This window comes from Notamacropus eugenii, chromosome 3 (genome assembly GCF_028372415.1).
Source record: "Notamacropus eugenii isolate mMacEug1 chromosome 3, mMacEug1.pri_v2, whole genome shotgun sequence".
Taxonomy (NCBI): Eukaryota; Metazoa; Chordata; class Mammalia; order Diprotodontia; family Macropodidae; genus Notamacropus; species Notamacropus eugenii.
This window is the reverse complement of record NC_092874.1, coordinates 45,681,463-45,694,166: the sequence shown is the minus strand read 5'-3', so window position 1 is coordinate 45,694,166 and position 12,704 is coordinate 45,681,463. Positions and strand designations below refer to the sequence as shown.

Sequence of the window (12,704 nt, the reverse complement as noted above, 5' to 3'; positions counted from 1 at the left end):
GTCTTATTTAATTTACCTGTTTGTTTTAAGCAACTCTGTGTTGTTGTGTTTTGTGAGGGATCTTACATTTTAAAGTAGTAAAGTAACCAGAGGTTAGGGAGCCCAAAACAACTGTAACAACTCAGGAAGACCTGAGTTCAAATTTGACCTCAATCACTTCCAAACTATATGTCCTTAGGCAAGTCACTTAACCCTGTTGGCCTCAGTTTCTTCATCTGTAAATTGAGCTGGAGAAGGAAAAGGCAAACCAATGCAGTACCTTTGCCAAGAAGACCTCAAATGGAAGGTCATACAAGACTGAAACAAGGAACAACTCTTATTGTTATCATGACTGTGCCCTACAGCCATTCAGTCAACTAGCATTTATTAAGCACTTTCTTTGTGCCAGGCCCTGGGTGCTAGAGACAGAAAGATACAAGTAAACCATTTCTTACCCTCAAGGAATTTATGTTCTACAGCCTTCCCTCACTCAAAAACAAAGTCAAGTGCAAGTCATGTCATTATTTCTCTGATGGCATGGTCTTCTTTGGCAACGAAGGACGAATACACACACTATTGGAATTAAAATCAGAATCAAATAGGATTGAGATGAAGCCAATTAGGAAAGGGATGTATTTTATGCAGTAGCTATCAAAGAGGCTCCACCAATGCCTTTCTCTGGTGTCTCATTTGGCAGGGAGGGGATCTGGGGTTCTCAGAATCTATGCTGTCAGAGTGTAAGCCATCCAGAGTGGAAGAGCTTTGAGCCTAGTGCCAGTGATGAACTGGCTTCTGTTATGCACAGAGTGTGATAGAGTAGAAGAATGCCAGTTTGGGGGCCAGGGCACTTGGATTCATATCTTGGTTCTGCTTCTTACTACATGTGTAATCTTGGCCAACTCACTCCCGTACTCTGACCCTCAGTTACTTCATCTATAAAGTGAGAGGTTTGGACGAAGTGATCTTGACATCATTCCCCACTCTAAATTTGTGAACCAAAGCTCCAGTCTGAAAGCTGAGAGGCTCATTAGTAGGCTGACTGCAGACTGGTAAATTCCTCCCTTGGAGTCCTTCTCAAAGACCATCCACTAAACCCTAGCAAGGACTCTTAGTCTGGGGTCTACCATTTTTTTCCTTTTGATATTTTGATCACTGTATTTCAATATAACTTGTTTCCTTTGGAATCTTATGTATTTTAGTTCATGCCTTTCAAAACACTGTTCAGCAAAGTGGACTATATTCTTCACTAGAATGGGACAGGGGCAGAGAGTTGTGACATAAAAAAAAATGCTAACTCATTCCCTAGAGATTCTGTAATCTGACTTGGGACACAGGGCCTCTACCCACAAAATTTCATTTTCTTGAAGTATTGGAATATTATACTTATTTACACTTAGGCTTGAATCTGGAATAATATCCACTGTCAATATTATTAATATTGAATTTTTATACTTATTATACACTTAGAGGATATAATAATAATAACTAACATTTACTAGAGCTTTAAGGTTTGCAAAACACTTCACAAATATTATTACATCCTGTTACCTGAAATGGTTAAATTTAACTTGCAATAGGCATTTCTCCTAACTTTTACTTTGGGCTCCTATGCAAGGCATTTAATAGCACAATTTCCCTGTCAGATAGGCTAGTGTATTTCAAATGTGTCCATTATCCATCACACTCAGCCAGGTTTCCATTCTCACGTTCATTAAGCTTTACCGTTCTGAAAATGTCTACCACTGACTCAGAATGTAAGTGACACCAATAATCTCATCTGTTCTGAGGAGATAAAAGCAATGATTTTGTATTCTTGAGGAAAAGGTACTGTAAGACAAGGGCTTTTGAAAACACAGGTTTTCCTGTCAAGGAGTTTTCAGATATCTCTCAGGCATTTCTTTCTGCAGGGAAATAATTTGTCTCCAACCCTTCCTTTCCTCAATTCACTTTTAAAATTAATCTCTCCCTATTCTTGGGAGACTATTCAAGATTGTTGTATGAGTCAGAAAAAGTTAGGAATAGTGGTGAAACGTCCCCCCACTGCATTTGAAAAATCTGTTGAATTTGTCAAGCCAGTAAGCATCTTTTTGTCTTATCTAGGAGGGAATCCAGAAATATGTTGAGAGACAAGACTGGCCTTAGTTAAAAGAAAAAAAAAAATTCTAGACCTTCACTTGAGAGACTGAGGCAGGTGATTTGATTAAATCCTGTTTCTTTTTCGCTTTTCTTCTTAAAGACCTCTCATTTAACTCTTTTATCCCATTCTGCAAAGTGAAGGCAATAATTATTTATTAAGGACCTACTAACAAGTCTGTGCTAAGCACTGGGGATGCAAAGAGGACAAAAGACAGCTCTTGAGGAGCTCACAGTCTAATATAGGAGACACGCAAACAACTGTGAACAAATAAGCTACATACAAGATAAACTCAGAGAGGAGACCCTAGGATTAACAGATATTGGGAAGGGCTTCCTATAGAAGGTATGACTTTAGCTGAGACTTGAAGGGAACCAGGAAAACCAGGAAGGGAGATGAGTAGGGAGAGCATTCTAGGCAATGGAGTCAGCCAGTGAAAATACCCAGTGCTGGGAGATGAATACTTTATAAAGTATCCTATAAAATTTGTTGTTGAATTTCGGTCATGTCTGACTCTTTGTGACCCTATTCAGGGTTTTCTTGGCAAAGATTCTGGAGTGGGTTGCCATTTTACAGCTCATTTTACAGATACTCTCCACCAAAGTCCTGCCTTGGTGCCTAATTGTGATGTGGAAGGGAAGGGACTCTGGGTGCCTAAAAATGATCAGTCACTAGAACGTGATCTCAATTGAGTCCTTACGGACAGGAAAGCTTCTAGTCAAGCCTGGTGATGGGCATAATGTCTGTTATCAGCTCAGTGTGGTAGAGTAAAAAAGAATGTTGCCTTTGGAGTACCCACAAGAGATAAAGGCATGAGAATAGACAACTGTCTCTGTTATCTGTGCATATCCAAAAAGCAGACTGACAATGATGAGACATTCAGATAGGATCAGAAACTCAGAAGAGGAATGCAAGTAAAATCTTTCAAAATAGTCATTGGGTGCCCATATCCAGCGATGCCTAAAAAAAATCAGGTCAGTGAGGATGGTAGGAAGAAAACTCCTGGCTAGTATTACAGAATCATTAGATGTTGGTCTAGAAGGGACCTTAGACAGAACCTAGTCCAACCCTCTCTTTTTACAGAAAAGGAAAACTAAATCCCAGAGAGTTCAAGTGACCTGCCCAAAGACATGCAAGTTGTAAGGAAGCAAAGTTAAGATTCCAGTCACATCTTTACACTCCAAATTCAGCCATCTTTCAACCATGCCTAAGTCAAGAGACCTGAGTTTTAGTCCACCTGTCTACTAGTCATGTGGTGTTGGGCAAGTCATTTAGCTTCCCCTCCTCCATTTCCTTATGCGTATAAAATGAGAATGAAGGTAGCTAGGTGGTACAGTGGGCAGAGCACTGGCCTGGAGTCCAGAAGATCTGAGTTCAAATCCAGCCTCAGACACCTACTAGCTGTGTGACCTTAGGTAAGTCACTTGCCCTCTCTGCCTCAGTTTCCTCATCTGTAAAATGAACCAGAGAAGGAAATGGGAAACAACTCCAGTGTCTTTGCTAAGAAAACCCCAAATGGGGTCACAAAGAGTTGGACATAAGTGAACAACAAAAGCAGCAGCTCATCCCACGTAGGGAATCCCATGAGAGCACAGAATCCCAAAGTTAAATGAAACCTCAAACATTCTATTTTCCAAAAGGTGCAATAGCAATGCATATGTGATGTAAATATTATTATTGAGAAATTGCTAGGTTAATAATGTAATTTTTGGAGCTGGCGTTTTGTATTATTAGCACGTGGAAAGAGCGGTGGTTCTAGTCAAAAGGGATTCAGCCCTGTCTATGTGTGACCTTCAGCAAGTCATTGAATCCCTCTGGGCCTCAATATCCTTGCCCCCTTCCAAGCTTTCCCCTCCTCAAAACTTTCTTATTACCGAGGGTACCACCCTCCTCCTAGCCCTCATGCTCAAAACTTCAGTGCCCAACTCAATTCCCCATGCAGCCTCAGTCCATATATCCAAACCATTGCTTTAATGCCATCTCTCCCTTTCCCCTTCTCTCCATTCTCGCAGCTGCTCCCCTGCCACGGGTCCTCATCCATGCACATCTGGATATTGCAGTTCTTTCTCAATGATTTCCTTCTCCTGAGCCTTTCTCCACTCCAATCCATTCCCCACCCAGCTGCCAAAACAATTTTTCCAATACAATGTTACCCAACTAGTCCAGAAATCTATGCTAACCAATCAATTAACAAATATTTATTAATGCCTACTATGTGCTAGGTGCTGGGGATACAAAAACCAGAACGAAACAGTCCCTTGCCTCAGCTTACATTGTAACTCATGGTCCCCAAAGCTGTCATTTGTCTCTCTGGTTTGTAGGTGTACCTGACCGCAGGCACTGTCTATGGTTTAGAGGGTCAGCTGAATGAACTGGAGGATGCTGCCCGGAGAATCAGTAGCACCACGGGGGAGTCAGAGCTGGCTGAGCTGGAGGACCAAGTGGCCACAGCAGCAGCACAAGTGCACCATGCAGAGCTGCAGGTGAAAATATCTCTTCTCCTTATTGCCAGATGGTAATAGTACTGAGTTGTGGAATCACGAGGTCTCAGAGCTACAAGGGATCTTAGGAGTAATCTAGTCTAAACCCCTCCACCCACTTTACAGATGTGGAAACTGAGGCCCAGGGAGAGAGAGATTGACTTGCCCAAGGTCCCAGGAGCGGTAAGTGACAGAGCTAGGTCTGTACTATGCCATGTGCTTCTTCTCTCCCTAATTCTACCGCCCTTTCTATTATCCTCAATAATAAGTATCCCTTTTCTGTACTCCAAGCTCTCTGCAAAACTGCAAACTAGCTGGTTTGTCTTGCTCACCTAACACAGCCTTTCTACAACCCTATCCCCTTTCCCTGGCAAACAGTGCCCTCAAGTTATATTTTTCCTTCTCTTTCAAAACTCACCTTCAGAAAAGAATTCAATGAATTCATTTAAATTAAGGTAAAAATACACAATGGTTACTTGTGCTGTAATAGCATAGCCATGGAAGAGCCATAGTCACCTTTGTACTGCAATGAGCCCTCAGGATAAAGTTTTAGTAGAGGATAAACTTATGCACATGTCAATTTGGGGATAGAAAATTGTCCCAATGCTTTCTTAGAGGTTCTACCAGGATGTTAGAGGTGTCTCTGGAAGTTATTCTCCGTAGCACCCTGTCTATACATGATATACATCTCTTGATGTGTAGTGACCTTCCTCCCCCCTCTACTTCTGATCATATGTTTCCTAGATATGTTTATGTATGTGTGAGTGTGTGTGTGTTACTTCTCAAAAAGAAGTCACCATTAGTGATATCTTATTGCCTACTTAGGCCTATTGTGTCAGTCATAGTGCTTTAGGTCACCAGTGATTTTGGTTATTGAAAATTATGGTATTCCATGATATGCCATCAAATGGAATTGCCAAGAGTGTATTTATTGATCTTTAAAAGGTGAGGGGGGGCGGAGAGAATTATACCTTTATATGTTATATGTGTAACATTCACATCTAACACATGAAACTTTTGGAAGAAGAAAATAATTTATTCCATTTTTTCTTAATGGCTACTTCTAGTGTTTCTTTAAGGAAAGACTGAGAATGGGAATATCTGGGAATGTAGACCTATTGAATATAACATGGTTGATCAGTCATGGGTTTATGTATTTAGAAGACTTGTAATAGTCTTATTTTCTTCTTCCTGCCTGTCTCCATTTTTCTGTGCTTTCAGATTTCAGATATCGAGAGCAGGATTGCAGCCCTGACTTTGGCGGGGTTGAACGTGGCTCCTTGTGTGCGCCTGACAAGGAAACGGGATCAGAAGCAAATGAACCAGGTGCCTTCACTTTCTTTGTCAACATATTCAGCACCAGGAGAATTCCAGGAGGGGGAAAATAGTCTTTTCGCTTTGTAAAAAGTAAATATGTTAATTCTTGTGTTCTTTTCATAGGTACAGACCATTGATACATCAAGACAACAGAGGAGAAAACTCCCGGCCCCACCGGTGAAAAGTATGCTTTAAAGAAAACATTGAAAATGAACTGTCTAAATTGCATGATTCAAACAGGAAGGGGAGATTGGAAATGAGCTATAGTGGAAAGCTCTCTTCCTCTGAATAGCCCTTGGAGAACCTTTCAACCAAGCCTTCTCAGTAAACCTTGTGCTTCACTTTCTTTTCAGATGAGAAAATGGAGGCTGCTTCACTCACTTCTGCTAAAACATTTAACCGGAATTTCATCCTCCAAGGGTCACAAAGGACTAAAGACAGGAAAAGTACTGCCAAGGACTTGATGGTAAATTTCACCCTCCTCTTTGTCACTTTCCCAGTGGATGTTAATTCCAGAAAAGGGTACTTCTCAATCTCAACATTAGTCAACATGGCTCCTCTTTTGGGGGAGTCTCATCTAATTCACAGGATGACAAATTGTATCGTTAGTGACCTTTCTTTCAATCAATTAGCAAGCATCCTCTGTTTGGAATTCAAAGTCCTTCATGACCTAGCCCCTTCCTACCTTTCCTTACCCTGGAAAGTGTAAATAAATTCTTTCACTTCATACTCCTCTACACATGCTGTAACTCAGCTCCCCTGGTCCACTTGGTGTTCCTCCCACATGACACTCCACCTCCCATAACTGAACTTTTGACTGGCTGTCCCCCATCCCTGGAATGTCCTTCTGCCTCACCTCTGACTCTTAGCATCCCTGGCTTCCTTCCAGACTCACCTCAGTTCCCACTTTCTGCAGGAAGTGCAGGTGTATGTATCTTGTACATAACTAATTTTTTGTATGTTGTAGCCCCAATTAAAATATAAGTCCCTTTAGGGCAGAAACCCTATTTTTGCCTTTCTTAATATCTCTAGCACTTTAGTATAGTGCCTGGCACATAGTAAGCACTTAATAAGTGCTTGCCAAAAAAGTGCCTACTATGTGTCAATCATTGTGTTGGAAAAAAAAAAAAAGACCAAAACAGGGAGCATATATGTGAATGCCTTATATTCTAAAGTATGTGTCTCAGTTGCCAAAAGGACTGCAAGAGATTTGATAGCAGAGTTTGCTACATCTTCTGCACTTCTGTGCTTGAAGACCATGTCTTAAATAAGAAAGTATAACCCAGAGCCTTGCTCCCCAACAGCTCACAGTCTAATCAGAGAGATAAGACTTAACCTGCATGAAAAAAATAATTAACATCAGGTGGTCTATGCTAAATTCCAAACAACCACTTTGGGAGTCCAGAGAAAAGAGATCTCACTTGAGCTGGCTCGTCAGGGAAAATGAAAGGGAAGGATTTGCTCTAGGCCTCTAAGGATGGCTAAGACTTTAATGAAGAAGAGGTTTTATGAGCATTACAGAAAATTGGAAAAGCAGGAGCCAGATACAGAGGCTGCCTAGTCCTTTAAGCCATCCCTTATAGAGCTGTGGAGCTTAATAATCAGGAATATTTTCCCATCCAAATCTCCCTGTTCAGGTGTAAAATATTTAGAGGTTTTTCAGTGCCTACTTCCTACGTAACAAGATAATTTGTGTTTTCTTACTTTAAAAAGAAAAGCAAACCTTTGCTGGAGAGGATAACATCTCCGAGGAGTTAACAACAATCTGCGTGCTAGTATGTTACTGTTATTTTTTTTAAATTTTCCAACACTTGACTAAAATCAATCACTTGAGCTCAATTTATTTCCCATAGCTTACTGTGTGCCAGGCACTGTGCTAAGTGCTGGCGATCCTAAGAAAAGCAAAAATAAGGTCTCTCTTCTAAAGGGACTTATATTCTAATTGGGGCCACAATACACCAAAAATTAGGTCTCTACAAAATACATGCATATATACATGCGCAAACATACCCCCATACACACATAGACATGTTTATATGTAGACATATTTAAGATATATAGACATATATAGTATGACTATATGTAGACATATGTAATATATAGATACATATAGATAGACAGACAGATGTTTGCTTCCTCCTCACCTCTGACTTCTAGCATCCCTGGCTGTCTTCAAAACTTATCTCAAGTCTCACTTTCTACAAAATCCTCTGTAAATGCTTTAAAAGCCATCATTTTGTCTTGCAGACCACTGCAAAACAGCTGTTCAGGATAACATGATTGCTTGTCTGTGAAAGCTTCTTATAAAGTCCAGGATTAAAACATAAGGTCCAAAAATCAAGTAGACTAGCTTATCCCTCAGAAGTCATCACCCCCCTTAGAAGATGTATGAATCTATAACTTCCCCTAAACTCTTTTGAGTGCCAGTTGTGTGAAGTCTGCCCAGGAAGGAGCCAGAGCAGGAGCATAAAGATTTAGGGGTGGTCATAGAGAAGTCAAGCTAGTCAAGCATCCTTTTACCAAGTAGGCCTAGAGAGAGGCCAAGACCTGCCCAAGGTTGCTGAGTAGCAGATTGAAAATTCCAACCCCAGGCTTTCCACTGCCCCATTTAGCCCCTTACATAGCTTCTTTAGGTTTTATAGTTACTAAGATATAGGATCCTAGAAGCCACAGTGCAGCTTGAATATACCTTTATATGTACACCTTGCCACCCTCATTGGATTGAAAGCTCCCTGAGTATTTCATTTTTGTCTCTGTATACTCAGCACCGAGCACGTTGTTCAGCACATAACTGATACCTAACAAATGTGTGTTGATTAATAGATTGACATATTCTAATCCCCTCATTTTACAGAAGGTAAAACTGAAGTCTAGAAAAATTAAATTGCCCAAGGTCACACCACAAGTAACCATCAGAGATGGAATTCAGGAAGGGTGACTTTTTCTGCTGGACAGTTTTTATTTGATTTTTCAGTCCCTATTCATCCCTTCTTCCATATCTTCTTCTTCTACAACCACTAATCATCACCCTTCTGTCTAAAATAACTGTATACTTTTAGAGTGGAAAAATAAGGCACAATATACCATTTGGGAAAATTCTGGAGAAGGTACAGCACTTTCTAGGAGACTTAGTGGATTATGTGTGTAAACACCAGCATTGTCTTTGGACTTTAGTCAAATAATTGTTGCTTCTGATAAAAAAGACTAATGAAGAAAGCAAGGGCATCCTTGCCCAGTCAATAGAATGTCAGATTGTAAGTCAAGAAGGTCTGGGTTCAAATCCAAATTCTGACACTTAGTAGCTGTGTGACCCAGCATGGAAAGAACAATGGTTCTGGAATCAGAGGAAATGGGTTCAAATGTTACTTCAACACCTAATGACCTTAGACAAGTCACTTAACTTCCAGAGGCCTCAATTTCTTTCTTTGTAAAATGATGAGGTTGGACCTCTGAGGCCTTTTCCAGCTCTTAACCTCTTTGTTCCTCAGGGAACACTAGGATTTATCTATTATACAAAGCTATAACAATGGAAAGAGTCTTCATACCCCATGTCAACCACCAGACCTTCTATCTATTTGGTCACTAAGAAAGCTCTAATGTAGAAATAGCCTGGAGTTGTTAGATGGATAGTCATTAGATTCTTAGACATTTTTATTGTTGCTAAGTAGTCAATCATCTATTCAATATTTTGCTAATATATCATTTTCTCTTTCTCTTAGGAACCAACTCTAGGATCCGCCATAATGTTTTAGGGGTACACAACTCTACTGCCAATCACACACTGCCTCCAGCTGTATACACCAGTGCCTTTCTTGAACAGCCATTGTATACAGTATGTCCCATAGAAAATAGGCCCTGGAGGAGCATCGCTTCCTCTGGGAGCAGGGCTTTCTTTTCGTCTTGGATACCTCACTGAGAAAGCTGTCCAAGGCTTCAGCATTCTGGTCTGCTAGTGGGAACATTGCCTTATGTTCCCTTGAGATTCCAGGAAAGATACTAAGATACTGAGTTTCCAAAGCAAAGCTCTTTGTTTTACAAATGGCACTTTTTTTCCCCTGTCAATCAATTGTGCTAAAGAATGTTGTCTTTTAAGATAATATATGTGGCTTTTTTTTTTTGGTAGCCCTGATTCCACCAGATGTCTTTTAAAATTCCATCTGGTAAAAGAGAAAATGGCCATCCTACTGGCACCTGCTAGTGCTCACAAAGACCTCCCTGACTTATGCATGCTAAGGAAAGTGGTCCTGGTAGTGAACACTAGTTTCACTGATGTTGGGAGTAGTGGGAGTGCAATTTTCATTCTTAAAAACAAAAAGAAAAATAAGCTATCAATGAGCAGAGGCATCTGTTAATCTCCTCTCCGTCTGCCAGGCTTCTGGCTCATGGCTCTTACAATTATTTTTATTAGTTTGAAGTCACAAATCGTGATGTCACATTCCACCAGGATAGTCCCTAATGAAATAAATGCAGCACACCTAAACAAACACATGCATTTGCTCTTTGTCTCCATCCCAGGGCCTAGTGTGAAATCTAGACAAGTCACTGGTACCTTGACACTTTCAGCAACAACTGGGGATATGTTCATTGAATAGGTGCCCAAGGACCTCCTTAGGACTTAGACTTTCCCAACAGCAGAGAAGAGAAGAGTGATGGGAAAACACAGCCCATAACTCACCTTCTGAACATTACCCAAATCAAGGGTGTGTAATTTAGTACTAATGTTAGCCCACACATTTATATTATACAATATAGCTTGATACTAGTATCCCCATTATACAGACAAAGTCACCAAGGCAGAAGTAAGACTTCAACCTAGTATTTTCATTCCCAAGTCCAGGACTCTATCTACTAGGTAAAAATCCATTGGGTAGGATTCTAATAGAATACAAAAGATAAACTGAATGCAAAATTACTTACTGAAAGCCAGTTGGAAAATAATTTTTTAGGATTCAAAGTATCAAATTATTTCAAAGGAAATGCTAAATACCTTTTTATTTCAAAATAAATTATCATAAGCAGCGTGACTCCAAATTATAAATGTAGCATTAATAAACTATTATGTTACTCTGGGCATGTGTGGACAGCAGGAACATGTACCAAATATGTGTCAACTTGCATTCTGTTCACAAAAACAAACAAACCTAAAAACATCATTCAGTAAAGTGGGTCATGTTTATTCATATTATTAAAGGAAAATCTAGTTAGGGGGGTTGAATTAATTGGGATGACTAAAGAAAATCTCCCTTTGCACCATTTTTAACCTCTAGATGATTGCTTTGTCTGTTACACCCATTTCCTAATCTTTGATGGCTGCAGGTATGAGTCATAAGCTGACCCTGATGGTGATTTGCATATTTGTCTAATTATAATATTTACTAATACTGTGTATGTGTTATCCAACCTAAAAGACTCATTTGAATAGAGTTAACTCTTTGACTTTTGTTCTACTGGTGTGATTTAAAACAAAATGGAGAAGAGAAAAGCCCACAATACGAAAAAGCTCAGAGGTCAGAATAGAATGTATTCCATAAAGAGGCATGAGAAGAAGCTACTGTTGTGTTAGTATTAAAATATTCTGTCTTCTTTGACAAAAATGTGTCCTGTGTAAACATTGCAAAAAAAAAAAAAAAGCTACTCTATGACATATGACATTTGAATTTTTACAAAGGTTTCCTTGTGCCAAATCTGTGTGAAGATTTAATTTTATCATTCAGAAAAATCACAAAAGCATATGTTCTATCAACACGGAGGATTATTTTGTCATCAAGTGATTTCAATCTTTAGTGTTAATATTTATACTTAGATTAATTTTTATAAATGAAAATATTTTAATGGTTTAAGAAAATTAAGATGCTTTAATGATTTCTTTAATGAAGTCTCAGTACAAGTTAAGCTTGCCTTCATGTTATCTGCATCTTTGCCAAGAATTACTGTCGGGAGAAGTGATAACAGAGTAAAAGTCATTTATGAAAAATAATGTCTGTGCAGATGTGACTTTTTTTCTAAAAGAATGTAAGCCAGCTGCACACACACACACACACACACACACACACACACACACACACACGATTAAAGAGGTGCATGCTGGGTACTCTCAAGCTAGAACTACCACCAGAGTGGGTTTGACTGATATTTTTCCCTAAATCAGATGATTTTTTTTTGACCAGATGGACTGATTGTTTCAGCCTCAGGGAAACAGCCTTAAATTTTTCTCTGCCTCCATCATGCAGTTGATGCCAATGCCTGTTGAACTGAATTGAATCACAGAATGCCTTCCCTCCTGTCCTTGAATGACCTCTAAGGTTAGAGAGCTTGCCACACATCTGATGTGAATGAAGAAGTCCCAGAGCCATTGGGCTCTTAACCTGGAGTTCGCTGTCCTTGGATAGATTTGGGGGTCCATGAACTTGGATGCGAAAGATGTTGAATCTATTATGAGGAATGAAGGGAAAGAAGCAATGACTTGACTCAGGAGCATTCCATGGAGTCCTGCAGCTCTCCAGAGCTCAGGAGTTTCTGAGACTGTATTGCCTGCCCATTTCTTGTTGAACACCAGCCCTAGCTATTTCCTATCCCAACATGCACCTTCAGTTTACTTTGGAATGCTCCAATAGTATGAGCTGAACTCTGGATACTAATAGAAGCATGGAATCTCTGCCCAGTCTGGTGTCTTTATAGGAATCTTGAGAGAATAGGACTCTCTTCCTTTCTCCAGATGCCCGTTCTGAGATATCAACAACTTAAAGATAATTTACACTTGTTTGTTGAGTCATGACATGGCCAAGAAAAATATG

At 39.8% G+C, this 12,704-nt stretch overlaps 1 protein-coding gene across 4 annotated transcripts in view; it reads left to right on the top strand.

Moving 5' to 3' along the window:
• MYRIP (myosin VIIA and Rab interacting protein) overlaps nucleotides 1-11,887 on the top strand; it is a 444,715-nt gene extending 432,828 nt beyond the window's left edge. For 2 of the 4 annotated variants that reach the window (XM_072651461.1, XM_072651460.1), the window contains exons 13-18: nucleotides 4,435-4,596; nucleotides 4,720-4,776; nucleotides 5,815-5,919; nucleotides 6,034-6,094; nucleotides 6,264-6,376; nucleotides 9,630-11,887. In XM_072651461.1, the coding sequence (XP_072507562.1) occupies nucleotides 4,435-4,596; nucleotides 4,720-4,776; nucleotides 5,815-5,919; nucleotides 6,034-6,094; nucleotides 6,264-6,376; nucleotides 9,630-9,662 (531 nt within the window). In that variant the 3' untranslated portion in view covers nucleotides 9,663-11,887. The remainder of the gene's footprint in view (nucleotides 1-4,434; nucleotides 4,597-4,719; nucleotides 4,777-5,814; nucleotides 5,920-6,033; nucleotides 6,095-6,263; nucleotides 6,377-9,629) is intronic. The other 2 variants (XM_072651463.1, XM_072651462.1) reach the window with 1 other exon arrangement.
• Nucleotides 11,888-12,704: the final 817 nt, after the last annotated feature.